Source organism: Salmo salar, chromosome 11, assembly GCF_965601325.2.
Source record: "Salmo salar chromosome 11, fSalSal1, whole genome shotgun sequence".
NCBI lineage: Eukaryota > Metazoa > Chordata > Actinopteri > Salmoniformes > Salmonidae > Salmo > Salmo salar.
Window position 1 is genome coordinate 33259676 of NC_138301.1, and position 19814 is coordinate 33279489.

The following is a 19814-nucleotide window of genomic DNA, read 5'->3' on the forward strand; positions in this document are numbered from 1 at the left end:
CTCCTCTCTCTGACTGCCCTCTCTCTCTCTGACTGCCCTCTCTCTCTCTGACTGCCCTCTCTCTCTCTGACTGCCCTCTCTCTCTCTGACTGCCCTCTCTCTCTCTGACTGCCCTCTCTCTCTCTCTGACTGCCCTCTCTCTCTCTGACTGCCCTCTCTCTCTCTGACTGCCCTCTCTCTCTCTGACTGCCCTCTCTCTCTCTGACTGCCCTCTCTCTCTCTGACTGCCCTCTCTCTCTCTGACTGCCCTCTCTCTCTCTCTGACTGCCCTCTCTCTCTCTGACTGCCCTCTCTCTCTCTGACTGCCCTCTCTCTCTCTGACTGCCCTCTCTCTCTCTGACTGCCCTCTCTCTCTCTGACTGCCCTCTCTCTCTCTGACTGCCCTCTCTCTCTCTGACTGCCCTCTCTCTCTCTCTGACTGCCCTCTCTCTCTCTCTGACTGCCCTCTCTCTCTCTCTGACTGCCCTCTCTCTCTCTCTGACTGCCCTCTCTCTCTCTCTGACTGCCCTCTCTCTCTCTCTGACTGCCCTCTCTCTCTCTCTGACTGCCCTCTCTCTCTCTCTGACTGCCCTCTCTCTCTCTCTGACTGCCCTCTCTCTCTCTCTGACTGCCCTCTCTCTCTCTCTGACTGCCCTCTCTCTCTCTCTGACTGCCCTCTCTCTCTCTCTGACTGCCCTCTCTCTCTCTCTCTGACTGCCCTCTCTCTCTCTCTGACTGCCCTCTCTCTCTCTCTGACTGCCCTCTCTCTCTCTGACTGCCCTCTCGCTCTCTCTCTCTCTCTGACTGCCCTCTCTCTCTCTCTCTCTGACTGCCCCCCTCTCTCTCTCTCTGACTGCCCTCCTCTCTCTCTCTCTGACTGCCCTCTCTCTCTCTCTCTCTGACTGCCCTCTCTCTCTCTCTCTCTGACTGCCCTCTCTCTCTCTCTCTCTGACTGCCCTCTCTCTCTCTCTCTCTGACTGCCCTCTCTCTCTCTCTCTCTGACTGCCCTCCTCTCTCTCTCTCTGACTGCCCTCTCTCTCTCTCTCTGACTGCCCTCTCTCTCTCTCTCTGACTGCCCTCTCTCTCTCTCTCTGACTGCCCTCTCTCTCTCTCTCTCTGACTGCCCTCTCTCTCTCTGACTGCCCTCTCTCTCTCTGACTGCCCTCTCTCTCTCTGACTGCCCTCTCTCTCTCTCTGACTGCCCTCTCTCTCTCTCTCTGACTGCCCTCTCTCTCTCTCTCTGACTGCCCTCTCTCTCTCTCTCTGACTGCCCTCTCTCTCTCTCTCTGACTGCCCTCTCTCTCTCTCTCTGACTGCCCTCTCTCTCTCTCTGACTGCCCTCTCTCTGATTGCCCCTCTCTCTGTCGCTCTCTCTCTCTCTCTGACTGCCCTTCTCTCTCTCTCTCTCTCTCTCTCTCTCTCTCTCTCTCTGACTGCCCTTTCTCTCTCTCTCTCTCTGACTGCCCTTTCTCTCTCTCTCTCTCTCTCTCTCTCTCTCTGACTGCCCTTTCTCTCTCTCTCTCTCTGACTGCCCTTTCTCTCTCTCTCTCTCTCTCACTGCCCTTTCTCTCTCTCTCTCTCTCTCTCTGCCCTCTCTCTCTGACTGCCCTTTCTCTCTTTCTCTCTCTCTCTGACTGCCCTTTCTCTCTCTCTCTGACTGCCCTTTCTCTCTCTCTCTGACTGCCCTCTCTCTCTCTGACTGCCCTCTCTCTCTCTCTCTCTCTCTCTCTCTCTCTCTCTCTCTCTCTTCTCTCTCTCTCTCTCTCTCTCTCTCTCTCTCACTGCCCTTTCTCTCTCTCTCTCTCACTGCCCTTTCTCTCTCTCTCTCTCTCTCTGACTGCCCTTTCTCCCTCTCTCTCTCTCTCTCTGCCCTCTCTCTCTGACTGCCCTTTCTCTCTTTCTCTCTCTCTCTGACTGCCCTTTCTCTCTCTCTCTGACTGCCCTCTCTCTCTCTGACTGCCCTCTCTCTCTCTGACTGCCCTCTCTCTCGCTCTCTCTGACTCCTCTCTCTCTCGCTCTGACTGCCCTCTCTCTCTCTCTCTCTCCAGTGGGTACAGCAGCCCCGTTCCATGGTTCAGGGCCAGGTGCCAGGCCAGGAGCAGGGTCAGGTATAGTATCAATGTTGAAGGCCCAGCAGGCCCACTCTGCCCCCCTCAACATGCTGGACTCCAGTGCTCCACGCCTGAAGAGAGGGAAGGAGAGAGAGATCCCTAAAGTCAAACGACCCACCGCCCTGAAGAAGGTGAGAGGATAGATCCCATTGTGTGTCTGAGGGGGAAGGTGTTTGTTGGTCTAACCAGTCTCTGTTCTCTCTGTGTAGATCATTCTGAAGGAGCGTGAGGGGAAGAGGGGGAAGGGGTGTGTGGATCAGATTGCTGCCAGCCAGGAAGAACAGGGAGAAGAGGAGCTTCACTTCACTGATGACCTCACACGGGAACCTGCCTCTCAGGAGGGTAGGTACAGTGTCAGGGGTCAGAGAGAGGAGGAGCTCCACTTCACTGATGACCTCACACGGGAACCTGCCTCTCAGGAGGATAGGTACAGGGTCAGGGGTCAGAGAGAGGAGGAGCTACACTTCACTGATGACCTCACACGGGAACCTGCCTCTCAGGAGGGTAGGTACGGGGTCAGAGAGAGGAGGAGCTACACTTCACTGATGACCTCACACGGGAACCTGCCTCTCAGGAGGGTAGGTACAGGGTCAGGGGTCAGAGAGAGGAGGAGCTCCACTTTACTGATGACCTCACATGGGACCTTGGCAGAGTTTGCTCATTTGAGACCGTTCCCTGGGTCTTAAAGTGAATTCTTGCAAATCTAATGGTCCTACTGATCTGTGTGTGTGTGACGTGGTGTTGTCTAATATACCCCCCTGTGATATTCTGCTCTGTCTGTTTCCTGTAGAGAACGGTCTGAGCGTGCCCAGTGATGACGCATCCCTGTCCCCGGCCAGTCAGAACTCTCCGTACAGCATCACGCCTGTTTCCCAGGGTTCCCCTGGCTCCTCCGGCATCGGCAGCCCCATGGCCTCTAACGCCATCACCAAGATACACAGCCGCCGCTTCAGAGAGTGAGTCTCTCTCTCACATACATACATACACACACACACACACACACACACACACACACACACACACACACACACACACACACACACACACACACACACACACACACTGAAATTGCTTGGTACTGAGAATCCTAGTGGTTCAAATGTCACAAACTCATTTGGTGGGTTAGCAACACAGAAGCATTTAGTAACATAAATATCTATCCGCCCAATGGGTGTTTAGAGCAGGGCTCTACAATAAGGACTTGTACATACAGACACTGCTTTGTTTCTTAATGTCTTGGACTGTAGACCCTTTGTCTCAGCCCAGCCCTTAAGCACTGTGTCAGACATCCTACGACCTCTCTATGCCTCTCCTCTCTTCCTCCCACCATATCACACCATATCTACACCAGTGTTTCCCCCCCAGTCCTCCAGTACCCCCAACAGTACACGTTGTTGTAGTCCGGACAAACTCACCTGATTCAACTCATTGAGGAGATGATGATGATGATGATGATTAGTTGAATCAGGTGTTTGTCTGGTGCTACAACAAAACTCTGTGCTGTTGGGGGGACTGGAGTTGGGAACTACTGAACTACACAGTGGTGTGTATGTGTGTGTGTTTTTATAATATTGGTCGGTGTATGCATGTGAGTGTTTTCTAATATTGTTGTGTGTGTGTGTTCCTCTTAGGGTTGGGCCGATATATGATTAAATCTAATATTTGACATTGACAAGACTGTACTCTAATTGAAATGTACAAATCAAAACTGTGCATTTTTAAGCCTAAATTAATGAACTAAGCCTTATTTTTTTTTGCCATACTACGATTATTTAATGATAATGTGATTAATATCATAAATAAGATTTTAAAAAATTGCACAGTCTGGAATGATGTAGTGGCCGTCATTAACGGCGCAAAACGATTATTTAGGATATCGCAATATTTGGAGTAGCATATCGTTGAAGAGGCCTCCCCAAATGTTACCTAACCCTAGTCCCTCTCTCTATCACTGTCTCCAAGTACTGTAACCTGGTGTTGAATAAGGAGATGATAATGCAAGTATTAGGAAATGCTTGTTCTTCTAGTTCCGACAGTGCAGTAATATCTAACAAGTAATCTAACAATTCCACAACAACTACCTTATACACACAAATCTAAATAAAGTTATGGAATAAGAATATATACATATAAATATATGGATGAGGGATGACCGAGCGGCATAGGCAAGATGCAGTAGATGGTTTAAAATACATTATATAAACTCAGCAAAAAAATAAATGTCCTCTCACTGTCAACTGCGTTTATTTTCAGCAAACTTAACATGTTGAATCTTGTTATGTTCATGCAAATATTTACACAACTGAGACATAAACTGAACAAGTTCCACAGACATGTGACTAACAGAAATTGAATAATGTTTCCCCGAACAAAGGGGGGGCCTTAATAAATCAAAAGTAACAGTCAGTATCTGGTGTGGTCACCAGCTGCATTAAGTACTGCAGTGCATCTCCTCCTCATGGACTGCACCAGATTTGCCAGTTCTTGCTGTGAGATGTTACCCCACTCTCCCACCAAGGCACCTGCAAGTTCCCGGACATTTCTGGGGGGAATGGCCCTCACCCTCCGATCCAACAGGTCCCAGACTTGCTCAATGGGATTGAGATCCGGGCTCTTCACTGGCCATGGCAGAACACTGACATTCCTGTCCTGCAGGAAATCACACACAGAACGAGCAGTATGGCTGGTGGCATTGTCATGCTGGAGGGTCATGTCAGGATGAGCCTGCAGGAAGGGTACCACATCAGGGTATGTCTTCCCTGTAACGCACAGCGTTGAGATTGCCTGCAATGACAACAAGCTCAGTCCGATGATGCTGTGACACACCGGCCCAGACCCTGACGGACCCTCCACCTCCAAATCGATCCCGCTCCAGAGTACAGGCCTCGGTGTAACGCTCATTCCTTCGACGATAAACCCGAATCCGACCATCACCCCTGGTGAGACAAAACCGCGACCCGTCAGTGACGAGCACTTTTTGCCAGTCCTGTCTGGTCCAGCGACAGTGGGTTTGTACCCGTAGGCGACGTTGCTGACAGTGATGTCTGGTGAGGACCTTCCTTACAACAGGCCTACAAGCCCTCAGTCCAGCCTCTCTCAGCCTATTGCGGACAGTCTGAGCACTGATGGAGGGATTGTGTGTTCCTGGTGTAACTCAGGCAGTTGTTGTTGCCATCCTGTACCTGTCCCGCAGGTGTGATGTGCAGGTGCAGGTGTTGTTACACGTGGTCTGCCACTGCGAGGACGATCAGCTGTCCATCCTGTCTCCCTGTAGCACCGTCTTAGGCGTCTCACAGTACAGACATTGTAATTTATTGCCCTGGCCACAGCTGCAGTCCTCATGCCTCCTTGCAGCATGCCTAAGGCACGTTCACGCAGATGAGCAGGGACCCTGAGCATCTTTCTTTTGGTGTTTTTCAGAGTCAGTAGAAAGGCCTCTTTAGTCCTAAGTTTTCATAACTGTGACCTTAATTGCCTACCGTCTGTAAGCTGTTAGTGTCTTAACGACCGTTCCACAGGTGCATGTTCATTAATTGTTTATGGTTCATTGAACAAGCATGGGAAACAGTGTTTAAACCTTTACAATGAAGATCTGTGAAGTTACTTGGATTTGTACAAATTATCTTTGAAAGACAGGGTCCTGGAAAAGGGTTGTTTCTTTGTTTGCTGAGTTTACATATGAGATGAGTATATAAGATATGTAAACATTATTAAAGTGACTATCTGTATGTAGGCAGCAGCCTCTGTGTTAGTGACGGCTGTTTAACAGTCTGATGTATGTTTTAATATTACTGTCTCTGTTGAATAAGGAGATAGATGAATGTGTTTTATCTTGTGTGTGTTTGATATTAGTGTGTGTTTCTCTCTGTCTCCAGGTACTGTAACCAGGTGTTGAATAAGGAGATAGATGAGAGTGTGACGATGCTGCTGCAGGAACTGGTCCGGTTTCAGGAGAGGGTTTATCAGAAGGACCCCAGCAAAGCCAAGACCAAACGCAGACTGGTCATGGGCCTTAGAGAGGTCACCAAACACATGAAGCTCCACAAGATCAAGTGTGTCCTCATCTCACCCAACTGTGAGAAGATCCAGGCCAAAGGTCAGGGGTCATTCTGGTCATTAATCCTGGGTTATGTTTTTGAAAAGGAGTGAACCACGGAGTGTACTACTCAACCAGGTCCAATAAGAAAACGGGGTTTTGTTTTTGCGGTTGCTAAGCATTTAGCTAGTGTGCCTAACTGAACATGACCCTGATCTTGGGGTGTGGGGTTCCAAATGCATGCTAAGTTTATGAATATTTCAAATATTCATCCCCAGTCGCCATTTAAGTGTCCACCAGAGGGCAGCAGCATATTGATGTGCTCAGCACAGGCTGCATCAAATCTTCTACATAACTAGTGACTGTGTTGTCTATTGCAGGGGGTCTAGATGAGGCTCTGTACAACGTCATAGCCATGGCCAGAGAACAGGAGATCCCGTTTGTGTTTGCTCTGGGTAGGAAGGCTCTGGGACGCTGTGTCAACAAACTGGTGCCGGTCAGTGTGGTGGGCGTCTTCAACTTCTCTGGAGCAGAGGTAAGACATTGAACACAACCTGTCTGCGTGTTTATAACGCCTGTTAATACTGTAAGTTGGTGTGGTTTGTTTGACAGAAAAAAGCAAATGGAAGTGTGTAAAGTCTTGATGTTATGTCTTTCTCTCTCTCTTTCCCCTCTCCCCGTCCTCCACCCCTCCCTCTCCACCCTCCTCTAGGGTCTGTTTAACCGGTTAGTGTCTCTGACGGAGGATGCTCGTAAGTCCTACAAGGACATGGTGTCAGCGCTGGAGCAGGAGCAGGCTGAGGAGGCGCTGAAGAACGTCAAGAAGGTCACCCACCACATGGGCCACTCCAGGAACCCCTCCGCTGCTTCTGCCATCTCCTTCTGCTCCGTCATCTCTGAACCCATCTCTGAGGTCAACGAGAAGGAGTACGGTAAGATCCCCACCTTTAACCCTGACTCTGACCCATCTCTGAGATCATAGAGGTCTCTCTCTTTACATGTGAATATAATCTGAAATGTCTCTCCTCAGAGACAAACTGGAGGAGTATGGTGGAGTCGTCAGATGGGCTGGAGCCTGTGGAGGCTAAACCCAGCCATCCTGCTGCTTCCTCTGGGTTCCAGAGAGACAACCAGCCCCCCTCCACCACCACCAACCGCAGCCCTTACTCCACTACCCTCCAGCTCAGAGCAGCTGTCCCTGCTCCAGGCTCAGGCCCGGGGGAGAGAGAGGAGGGCCGTTCAGACGACCGGTTGGAGCTGGCCTCCCAGCAGAGCACGGAGACAGGCAGTTTGGATGGGAGCTGCAGGGACCTCCTCAACTCCTCCATCACCTCCACCACCTCCACCCTGGTCCCCGGTATGCTGGAGGAGGCAGAGGAAGAGGAGGAAGAGGAGGAAGAGTACACACCAGAACCCATCTCTGTGGAGGTGCCTGCGGTCATCAGCCGTATTGAGTCCTGGGTGTCTAAGACACTGGAGAACCTTCAGCTGGGGAAGAGCCAGGACAGCACAGAGGAGGAGGAGGAGGAGGAGGAAGAGGAGGAGGAGGGAGTGCAGAGTGAGGAGGAAGAGGAGTTGGATTCTGCTGATGTCACAGAGACTGGGCTGGAGAGGATGGAGAAGATGGAGGCCAATAATATCACTGGCTGATTTAGACCTCATTCATCCCTCTCTTTCCCTCTTTCTCTTTTTTGTTTCTCGCTAAGTTCAGTCTGTGTACACTCCATCACTTGTCTTCCTCGCTCCCCCCCTCACACCTGTTCCCCTAACCTGCACTCTTTCACCTCTATCACACACTCTCACCCCCCCTCTCTCTCACAGTTGAACCAGCAACTCTCCTCTCCTCTCTGTCTGTAACTTTGGACTTCAGACAGTATCTCAGGAATCAGACCACACACACACACACACACACACACACACACACACACACACAGATACGCAGTCACACACACAGACCAACCTTCAAACTACAGACAGCAGTATCTCTCCTGGTCTCTCTGATGGATAGACTGCTCTGTTCCTCTCATCCTCTCACTGATGTGGACCTGAAACAACTGCCTCACCTACACTGGTCTGGTCGGTCTGGCATCGACTGGTCTGGTCTGGCTAAGGGAAGCCCTGGTTCCCTTCCCACCACTCCAGGTTTCCCCAGGATAGGAAGAGGCTGTGAGGAGAGGCTTCCCCTCTGTCTGCCTGTATGACGCAGAGCCATGGAGATGATACAACTGTCAGTGAGACTGCTGACTATAAAGACTTAACTAGAAGAGAAGTCTCCCTCCTTTCAGAGAGCCACCCTCCCTCTGTCATCCCTGGGTTATTCATAGTGAAGGTCTGCTGGTTCAGTCCAAGCAGAAGGTTGCTGAGAGTTTACAGCTGGAAGTGTGTGTGTCTCCGTCCCATCATCAAAAGACTTATGTTACATCGTTGTCATCCTTCCCATGTTTATTACCTTCATCTGCCTCCTCATATGTTCCCCCACTGTGTTGCTACAGCTTTATCTCAATACAATACAACTTCATTCTGTTCTGACCTGTCGGCCTTGTTTATTCCCCCACTGTCGTCATAACATGCTCTGGGAGGGAGGAGCTTGCATAGGATACTTATTGGTTGGTTGCTTGTGTATTTGTTTTCTATTGGCTTTAGGACTACCTGCAACCTGAGGTTAGTTTACTCCCATCACCTGGGCTGTGTTGTTCAGATAGAAAATCTTATTGTGTAGAACAGCCATGCCTCTCTGACATGTAGAGGAATCACATCAGGTCTATTCATGGTGGTTCTATCTGCAGCATCACCCTGATTGGATACACAGGCTGTCTCCCAAAACCAATCTAAAACCTTGTTAGGGTTACAAAATTCCCATCTTTTCCAGGAATCCCGGTTGGAAGGTTCCCAGAATCTGTTGGGAATAAGCAGAAAATATGTAATCCTCCAACCTTGGAAATTCCGGAAAGTTGCTGTAATTTACAAACCTACACAATGTTTTTCTGACATTGGTCAACCATCACAGTAATCATGTATTATTTTCAGTGGGTGTGATTTAAAGGGACATGTCACCACTTTTTAACCTCAGTCATTATCTCCAGGACCAAACCAATGTCTACTAATGTGAAAATGGCATGTTAAAAAGTAATGGCGTGTCCCTTGAAAACATGAATGACATGTCACATGACATACTAACAGTAACTGAAACTAGAACAAATGTATGATGTACATAACCTGTACAGCTGTTTCTGAGACTCTTTTAACCTGTAATATTGATGATAATATTGACAAGTGTTAATCTGTTTGGGGTTGTTTTCTGAGTGGATAGTTTTTTTGTTGTTGTTGCTAGCTGACTTCTGTGTTTTACTATAGCCCTCTGGTTTCATTTGGTTTAGGTCCCAGTCCATTGACCGGTGTTGGCGTGTGTGTGTGTGTGTGTGTGTTTGTTGGGGTGGACAGGTAAATGTACTGTAACTAGCTATTATCAGAGACTATTTGGGTTTGAAGCTGACAGGTAGTCCAACCTGACCCAGGACATGTGACTCACTGGTAACACAGGGGTCAAAGGGGGGGAGCCACCACAGGAGCCTCTGAATATTCATGAAGTAATTATCCACCTCACCAGTTAGAACCATGTAAATAACATGTTTGAACTACAGTGTATTAAACACCCCAATCACCTTTTTCTTAAAGCCATTTGATAGAAAATATCTGAATAAGTTGATCATGTAATTTGATGGTAAATGATATAGAAATCAAGTTATGTGTTATTAGATGGAGGAGGAGGCCATGTATAGGAGTGGCATGCTGGGTCATATGCAATATGAAGGAAGGAGGGATGGAGAGGGAGTTGTGTATTAAATAGACACAGTTAGGAGTTGGGTCAATTCATTTTCAATTCAGGAAGTGAATTGAAATTCAACTGACAAAAATGTAATTGAGGAAGAAAAAAAATTCTGTCAATTGAAAACGGACCATGTTTTCTATGAGGATTTTATTCATTAGTTGAATTGAGCCCTTCCCTGATACAGGTGATAACGATGGTGTGTCTAGAACTAAAATGTACTCTGGCTGTGTGCAGGTTTCTCTCTAACTCTCATCAGTGTGTTTTGGAGCCATGACAACCAGTGTGTCCTTTGCACTATGTAAATACCATAATACTTGTAACCACCTTCTGGTAACTCATGTCAAAACAAAATGGTTGAATGAAGTAGCTTTTATTTTCCCAGTGTGTCCCTGGTCTTTCTATGTCTCTCTTTCTGACTGTACAGCACTAGCAACATGTAGAGGCTTTTCTCATAACGTTACTGTTCTTCTCCATCTGGACTGATTAATAATGTCATTAAATTGTTTAAGTAAACTACATACACTCCTGTCTTTTATATTGTCTTGTCTATTTGTTGCATGTAAATATCCTATATGTTTGATAGGGATCTTTGTGTGACTAGAAGTATGGGCCTAAAGCACGTGTCAAACTCCAGTCCTCGAGGGTCGGGTGTCTGTGGAATTTTACACCTCCCTTCTACTGATTGATAAATTAAGGTAATTCATTGATTAGTTAGGAACTCCCCTCAGCTGGTTGTCTAGGTCTTAATTGGACCCAAATTTAAAGGAAATAACAAACCAGCAGACACGTCTCTCCAGGAATTTAGTTTGACACCCTAAACTTTGGTTGATTGCTAATCCAATATGGCCGCCTGAATCCAACATGCCTCCCTGCTTACTTACTGCATTTGCACGGATAGAGCAATGAGACCGATATATCACTGGATGGATAAATGTGAAGCATCCTGTTGGTGTTTCCACTCACTACAAAATATGGTGATGAGAGGAAGCCCACTGGTGGGAGATGGAACGAGATGGATTTTGTCCGACATTCTGTACATTTTCTCATCGACGAAACCTTTGATCTCTACAGTTTTCTGTTCCCAAAACTAGAATCTATTATGAGTGGACTACGTTTTGTAGACTTTACCCTTTGCAACGTTTTTTTAAGATTGCGCTATTTAGAAGGAGTGCAAAGGTGAATTGAGTTATTGCACATGCGTACTTCACAGAGGAGGCGTTTCCTAACTGAAATATGCAAATGTATACTAAAATGCGCCAATAAGATATCACTAGCGCGTGCTTGGCTCTGCCCACTTCCTTGCTTGTTCTGCCCACTATGACTAATTTGTTCTCATTGGAAATGACAAGCTGTGGTCTATCTTGGTTTAGTTATACAAATCTTTGGCGCTGGTGATACATTGGGTTGTTATTTGTGAACCCAACTAAGCTCAGTAAGTCAGAGACAACAGGTAGGCCTAGAGGATACAACTTTAATCCAAACATGTAGTGTCTCAAGGGGAAAAAAACTGCATTTATGTCTTATTTATCTTCTTGTCCGTATGTTAAAACATCAAAATAGCTACCATGCTGTACAACCAAGAAGTGGACTTCCAGTGTAGTTCTGACCAATTATATATCATATTTCCATGTTTCTTCTGATACAGTTTTAGTGTGTATCAACTGTAGCTGTTAGTCAAGTACATCTGTATTCTGGAGTAGCCTACAGAATATAATGTTTTCTTACTTTTATCTGTTTATATAAAAGTATCAGTAACTATCACAAGTTCAGGCTTCTGCTGACAGTATCATATTGATTAGTGTCTTCCCACAAGCTTGTGTTTGTGTTCACTGGTTAGCCTTTCTGAGAGAGACATTTGTCTCCTGGAGAGACGTGTTATACTCATTGGAGCCTGAGGGAGATCCTGGAGTCCTGAGCAGGAGGTGAGTCAGAGAGAGAGGCTGTCTGAGGGAGATCCTGGAGTCCTGAGCAGGAGGTGAGTCAGAGAGAGAGGCTGCCTGAGGGAGATCCTGGAGTCTGCGCCTTCTGCGTCCCTTTGATATTTTAAGTAGAAATTCTGCACCAATATTGAATGTTAAAAGCCTGTTACATTCAATGAAGTGCCCTTTAATATAGATTACATTGAGAATTCAATTAATCAAACAAAAATGTATATGAATTAAGACTTGCTAAAGTGCCAGAATTCAGCATTTTGACATGTCCCTCCGTGCACCCTCTGACTTCCAAGAAGATTTGACCCTATGAACCCCAACATGTATCCAGGTATTCTCCATCATTGTAAAGCCCTAGTTATTCTTTTGCTTTGACACTCATTCTGAACATTATATATTTCATGTGATTAATTTTAAGTTAAAGAAAGTGTCCCTCATTTTAAGTTAAACCTGTTAAGTGAACTGAACTCCCATTTTAATATTTTAAAGAAACATTGAACATCTAATAGTCAAATCATAGTGTAAAAGCAGGTGTGCTGGTTGTACTCTTTTTGGCCATTTGCTGGTGTTGTGGGAAACTGAGCGGGTCGAGCATTACCCATAGATAAACACAACAAGCTTCCATTGCCCATGTCACGAGGGGATTTATGGCTGATTAAATTGGAAATTCTGTTAATTTATTTGGAAATTAATAGGCACTTACTATAGTAATTTTGTTATTTAACTCTTGTCCCCCTTGCCCATTTATTGGAGGATTTTTATTTTAGTATTGCTTGTAACTGTTTCGGGTAATGCAAATTCTTGTTCTGTTAGAGGAATAACCTGTAAATGTAATAATCTGCTGCTGTATTTTTTTGTGTTATCTGTGATTGTTTTGTTTGTCTTGTGTAGTTTCTTAATCTTTGTACCGAAACTGTATGTGTAAACATGTATACACAGGTCACGTTTGTCATAGGAAGGAGCGGACCAAAGTGCAGCGTGTGTGTCGTTCCACATTTTATTTTCACTGTGAAACTATGCAATACATACACAAACTAAAGAACGAAAAACCAACAAACCGTGACGCAAAGTAGAAACATACACCAACTCAAAAACAATCTCCCACAAACCAAGGTGGAAAAAAACCCTACTTAATTATGATCTCCAATTAGAGACTACGAGGACCAGCTGCCTCCAATTGGAGATCATCCCAAACAAAACCCAACATAGAAATACAAAACTAGAACCTGACAACATAGAAAAACTAAACTAGAAAACCCCCGTCACGCCCTGACCTACTCTACCATAGAAAATAACAGCTTTCTAAGGTCAGGACGTGACAGTACCCCCCCCAAAGGTGCGGACTCTGAACGCACCAAAACAACAAAGAACCCCCCCAAAAAATGGAGGGTTAGGGAGGGTGACAAATGTCTATGGCGGCTCTGGTGCAGTAAGCAGAACCTTCTCATCCCGCGGATCCTCCAACAGAGGAGGCGGCTCCGGTTCGGGGCGTAACCCCTGCTCCGCCCGCTGATCCCTCTGCTTTTGTGCCACCGGACTGTGGATCGTCGTCGCAGGAACCGGACCGTAGATCATCGCAGGAGGCTCCGTGCTGCAGGAGGCTCCGGGCTGCGGCCCGTCTCAGGAGGTTCCGGGCTGCGGCCCGTCTCAGGAGGTTCCGGGCTGCGGCCCGTCTCAGGAGGTTCCGGGCTGCGGCCCGTCTCAGGAGGTTCCGGGCTGCGGCCCGTCGCCAGAGGTTCCGGACTGCGGCCCGTCACCGGAGGTTCTGGACTGGGAATGCGCACTAGAGGCCTGATGCGTGGGGCTGGCACAGGTGGCGCCAGACTGGTGACACGCACCTCAGGGCAAGTGCGAGGAGCAGGAACAGGACACACCAAAATGGGAATGCGCACTGGAGGCCTGATGCCTCCACTATATCCTGCCTGTTTGGCCCTGTCCGGGGGTATCATCGGATGGGGCCACAGTGTCGTCTGATCCCTCCTGTCTCAGCCTCCAGTATTTATGCTGCAGTAGTTTATGTGTCGGGGGCTAGGGTCAGTCTGTTACATCTGGAGTATTTCTCTTGTCTTATCCGGTGTCCTGTGTGAATTTAAATATGCTCTCTCTAATTCTCTCTTTTTCTCTTTCTTTCTTTCTCTCGGAGGACCTAAGCCCTAGGACCATGCCTCAGGACTACCTGACATGATGACTCCTTGCTGTCCCCAGTCCACCTGGCCGTGCTGCTGCTCCAGTTTCAACTGTTCTGCCTGCGGCTATGGAACCCTGACCTGTTCACCGGACGTGCTTGTTGCACCCTCGACAACTACTATGATTATTATTATTTGACCATGCTGGTCATCTATGAACATTTTAACATCTTGACCATGTTCTGTTATAATATCCACCCGGCACAGCCAGAAGAGGACTGGCCACCCCTCATAGCCTGGTTCCTCTCTAGGTTTCTTCCTAGGTTTTGGCCTTTCTAGGGAGTTTTTCCTAGGGAGTTTTTCCTAGACACCGTGCTTCTTTCACATGCATTGCTTGCTGTTTGGGGTTTTAGGCTGGGTTTCTGTACAGCACTTTGAGATATCAGCTGATGTACGAAGGGCTATATAAATACATTTGATTTGATTTGATGCGTGGGGCTGGCACAGGTGGCGGCAGACTGGTAACACGCACCTCAGGGCGAGTGCGGGAAGCAGGAACAGGACACCCCGGACTGGGCAGGCGCACTGGAGGCCTGATGCGTGGGGCTGGCACAGGTGGTGCCAGACTGGTAACACGCAACTCAGGGCAAGTGCGAGGAGCAGGCACAGGGCGTACCAGGCTGGATAGACTCACTGGAGGCCGGGTACGTGGGGCAGGCACAGGATATACTGGGCCGTGGAGGCGCACTGGAGGTCTCGAGCGTAGAGCTGGCACAACCCGTCCTGGCTGGATGCTCAACCTAGCTCGACAAATGTGAGGCGCGGGCACAGATCGCACCGGGCTGTGAATGCGCACTGGCGACACAGTGCGCATCACCGCATAACACGGTGCTTGCCTCGTCACTCGCTCCCCACGGTAAGAACGGGGAGTTGGCTCAGGCCTCCAACCTGACTCTGCCAATCTCCCCGTGTGCCCCCCCCCCCCAAAGAATTTTAGGGGCTGCCTCTTGCCTCGTGGTTGGTATAGTGCCTCATAATATCGACGCTCCGCTTTCACTGCCTCAATCTCCTCTTTAGGACAGCGATACTCCCCAGCCTGCCTCCAGGGTCCTTTCCCATCCAATATCTCTTCCCAAGTCCACTCCACTCTGCTTGGTCCTTTGGTGGTGGGAGATTCTGTCACGTTTGTCATAGGAAGGAGCGGACCAAAGTGCAGCGTGTGTGTCGTTCCACATTTTATTTTCACTGTGAAACTATGCGATACATACACATAAACTAAAGAACGAAAAACCAACAAACCGTGACGCAAAGTAGAAACATACACCAACTCAAAAACAATCTCCCACAAACCAAGGTGGAAAAAAACCCTACTTAATTATGATCTCCAATTAGAGACAACGAGGACCAGCTGCCTCCAATTGGAGATCATCCCAAACAAAACCCAACATAGAAATACAAAACTAGAACCTGAGAACATAGAAAAACGAAACTAGAAAACCCCCCTGTCACGCCCTGACCTACTCTACCATAGAAAATAACAGCTTTCTAAGGTCAGGACGTGACAACAGGGCCCAGCTGTAAAAGAGACCTTGGTCTATGTCTGTGTTCCTTGTTGAAATAAAGGTATTATAATAATAATAATAATAATAATAATAATAATAATAACCTCTTGAGATGAGAAAACGTGTTTTTTATGAAGTTGAACATCTGCTCTTTATGACAGAATGTTAAAATTTGGTGAAATCAAAAGTTTTTTTTCCACTAAATTACACATCTCAAAAGGCACAGAATTGGAGGAACAACCCATAACCAATAACAACGTCCCAAAACCAATAACAACATGTAAATATAGAAAACATTGTAATATGTTACAATAAAGGTCAAAGTAAAACAAATGAATGAATGAATCTATAAATATATGAACTATAGTATCTTATTTGTTGTGTAGTGTCAAGCAGGAGAGAGTGGAGTCTCCTGCTCCCACCTGTCCATCTATGAAGTGACAAGTCAATGTAGCAACCCTAGAACAACATCAAGCCTCCTGACCCAAGGTGAGAGGGATGATAAAAGCTTGGTCAGACTGCAACAAGCTAAAGTAATGTTGCAAGCCAGGCTCCTGAGATAAAGCATATATATTTTAGTCAGCTGAGCATGTAGTCATTAGCTTAAAGTTAGCAGATGCTCTTATCCAGAGCAATTTACAGGAGCAATTAGGGTTAAGTGCCTTGCTCAAGGGCACATCGACAGATTTTTCACCCAGTCCTTTCAGTTACTGGCCCACCACTCTCAACCCCTGGGCTACCAGCTTGTGGAACTAGGGCGTGACTTCAGGTCTCAAGCAAGGTTGTTTATCATGTTACAATGCTATCAATTGCTCGGGTCCCATCCAGACCTGGATTAAAATAATACTTGAAGTCTTGGCTTGAGCCTGTGAGATGGACAGGGTTTACACTTTTGGAACTATTCCATTATTTTCATTGCACCAGGCAAGCTCAATCAAGCACATCTAGCTAAAGTACTCCCATTGTTGTCTTAAGCAAATCATTTAACCTCTAGCCTACAAGGGTAATGCTCTGAGGCTGTGCTACTCCCAGCTTGTTGCTTGACTAGTGTGTCAGGGGGTTGGGTACTGAGACAGTAAAATACAAACTTTTACAATGGATAAAAACATGTGTTCAAGGGGATTTGAAAACAAAACTACTTATGAATGATAGTTAGCGAAGAAGTTGTGAAGTTTGTTATGAATGATATTGCAGCATAATGATGTTATGACTGGTTTCCTAAAGGTGGTATAAACACGCTTCAAGTAGTGTTAGCTACTTATTGTTTGTTGTATTTTAGACCAATCAGAACAATCAGACAGTATTCCGGTCAGAGTGTGTTACTCTACAGTTAGTCATTTTAATGAACAGCCCTGTGTGTGTATGGTCAGTGTGTGTTACTCTACAGTTAGTCATTTTAATGAACAGCCCTGTGTGTGTATGGTCAGTGTGTGTTACTCTACAGTTAGTCATTTTAATGAACAGCCCTGTGTGTGTATGGTCAGTGTGTGTTACTCTACAGTTAGTCATTTTAATGAACAGCCCTGTGTGTGTATGGTCAGTGTGTGTTACTCTACAGTTAGTCATTTTAATGAACAGCCCTGTGTGTGTATGGTCAGTGTGTGTTACTCTACAGTTAGTCATTTTAATGAACAGCCCTGTGTGTGTATGGTCAGTGTGTGTTACTCTACAGTTAGTCATTTTAATGAACAGCCCTGTGTGTGTATGGTCAGTGTGTGTTACTCTACAGTTAGTCATTTTAATGAACAGCCCTGTGTGTGTATGGTCAGTGTGTGTTACTCTACAGTTAGTCATTTTAATGAACAGCCCTGTGTGTGTATGGTCAGTGTGTGTTACTCTACAGTTAGTCATTTTAATGAACAGCCCTGTGTGTGTATGGTCAGTGTGTGTTACTCTACAGTTAGTCATTTTAATGAACAGCCCTGTGTGTGTATGGTCAGTGTGTGTTACTCTACAGTTAGTCATTTTAATGAACAGCCCTGTGTGTGTATGGTCAGTGTGTGTTACTCTACAGTTAGTCATTTTAATGAACAGCCCTGTGTGTGTATGGTCAGTGTGTGTTACTCTACAGTTAGTCATTTTAATGAACAGCCCTGTGTCTGCCACAAAGTGATCTGACGCTGGAAATCAAGTCTACTCTCTAGTCCATTACATTAGTCTACATGTCATGACCAATTGCAAAAATAGCCATATGTCAGAGAATAATGTATTATACAGTCAAATGCGTTTTCCCAGATTTGTTATATATCCACTGATATTTTCTAATTCTAATGAAGTGTGTGTTTCTCTCCACAGTGGATGTGACTCTAGATCCTGATACAGCACATCCCCAACTCATCCTGTCTGAAGACAGGAAACAAGTTATATTTGGAGATGTATGGCAGGATCTCCCTGACAACCCAGAGAGGTTTGATACTTGTGTCAGTGTCCTGGGAAAGGAGGGTTTCTCCTCAGGGAGATTCTACTATGAGGTGCAGGTGAAGGGGAAGACTGGCTGGTCTTTAGGAGTGGTCAGAGAGTCCATCAACAGGAGGGGACGATTTATCTGAACCCTGAGGATGGATACTGGACTGTGTGCCTGAGGTATGACGGGTACAAGGCTCTCTATGTTCCCTTGGTCCACCTCTCCCTGAGAGAGAAGCCCCAGAAGGTGGGGGTGTTTGTGGATTATGATGTGGGTCTGGTCTCCTTCTACAATGTGGAGGCCAAGTCCCATATCTACTCTTTCACTGGCTGCACCTTCACTGAGAAACTCTATCTATTCTTCAGCCCTGGTAATAATTACACTGGTAAAAACTCAACCCCACTGGTCATCACTCCTGTAGATATAACTGGATGACTGGTTTATACCAAACATTGAAATAATGTTAAAATAACTGATAATGTAATAGCCACCAGATAATGGTAATATTACATCATATTTCCTCATGTAATATTTTAGAAATCTGCAGATAATGTATTCGTTTTTTGTAGATAATGTCATAATTTCAAGTAATAACATTAACATACCAATTCATTGTTTTATTTTTGTATAATTAATGATGAGATAGTATGTCCGCTGTATTGCTTGGTTAGAGAGCAATGGACATAAATGGTCGGTTGGTTTGTTTAGTAAGAGTGTTATATATGCAGTCTATATCAGGAACAGTAGCTCTTGTATATTAATCAGTGTTGACTGTTGAACCCATCTATAGGTCAGTATGGAAGAGAACAGGACGTACAGGAGGGACTTCTGATGTTTAGTGTTTCCTGAGGAAGTTCAGTGTGTTTTGTTCTGGTTTTGTTGATGTGATTCTATTATCACACACCACTCCTGTACCTCCCTCTAGTGGCTGGTGTCTGCACCACATCTGTCTGCTAATCCTGTCTGATCAACATGTGTGAATAGAAACGCTCCATAGATCATGATGTGTTGAAGGCTCTGCGTCTGCTTCATAAGACTCTGGGATGCAGGTTGAAGTCTTCTCTTTAGTTGGAGGATATTCAGGGGACGTTGATTTGTCATATAGACTATGTATGTACTGTCCTTTATATGACTGACCCAGATATGTTGTCTATACTCTCTGTGTAAACATTATATTGTGGGGAGAGTTTATACAAAGCTTTACTCACCAAGTATAACATTTTAATGATGATGACATGGTAGAGATGTTATTTTGTCTCAGTAAAAACTCATCACCACCATCTAGTTGGTGCTTTGATTTCTTTTAGGAATTTAAACAACAATTGACAATAAAGCAACAACAGCTGGTTTTCTGTGTTTCATACATGCAGTGAAATGTTTTATGGTTTTAGTAAAGATGATGGATGATCTAACTGTGTGTGTGTGTGTGTGTGTGTGTGTGTGTGTGTGTGTGAGTGTGTCTGAGTGTGCGCAGGCATGCTTGTGTGTGTCTGTTTGCGGGTGTGTCTGAGTGTGTGTGCATTGAGAGGGTGATGCCAGTGTGGTCAAAGTCTGTTGTTGACTGTTTGGTGTTCTGTTCTGGTTCTCTTCTGGGGGCCTGGAGGTCTGGGGGCCTGGAGGTCTGGGGGCCTGGAGGTCTGGAGGTCTGGAGGCTCCCACACATTAATCAGCCATAGCAGAGTTGTGTCAGAATGGGGTCATGGAACGACAGAGTAAGGACAACGATGATCAGGGAGAGTATGATGCTGAGGACTTGGGGGAAAACAAGTTTCCCACAGCTGTAAACATCTCATCTCTCTGATTCAGATATGAACTGATTGAGATATGAACAGATTC

At 46.2% G+C, this 19814-nt stretch overlaps 1 protein-coding gene and 1 pseudogene across 1 annotated transcript in view; both read left to right on the forward strand.

Moving 5' to 3' along the window:
• secisbp2l (SECIS binding protein 2-like) overlaps nucleotides 1–10471 on the forward strand; it is a 28294-nt gene extending 17823 nt beyond the window's left edge. The window contains 7 exon segments of the mRNA XM_082957867.1: nucleotides 2028–2221; nucleotides 2300–2432; nucleotides 2881–3046; nucleotides 5966–6186; nucleotides 6507–6661; nucleotides 6839–7058; nucleotides 7157–10471. Of these exon segments, the coding sequence (XP_082813993.1) occupies nucleotides 2028–2221; nucleotides 2300–2432; nucleotides 2881–3046; nucleotides 5966–6186; nucleotides 6507–6661; nucleotides 6839–7058; nucleotides 7157–7776 (1709 nt within the window). The 3' untranslated portion in view covers nucleotides 7777–10471.
• A 6415-nt stretch (nucleotides 10472–16886) lies between these two features.
• LOC106562458 (E3 ubiquitin-protein ligase TRIM21 pseudogene) lies at nucleotides 16887–19326 on the forward strand (annotated as a pseudogene).
• The last annotated feature ends 488 nt before the right edge of the window (nucleotides 19327–19814 follow it).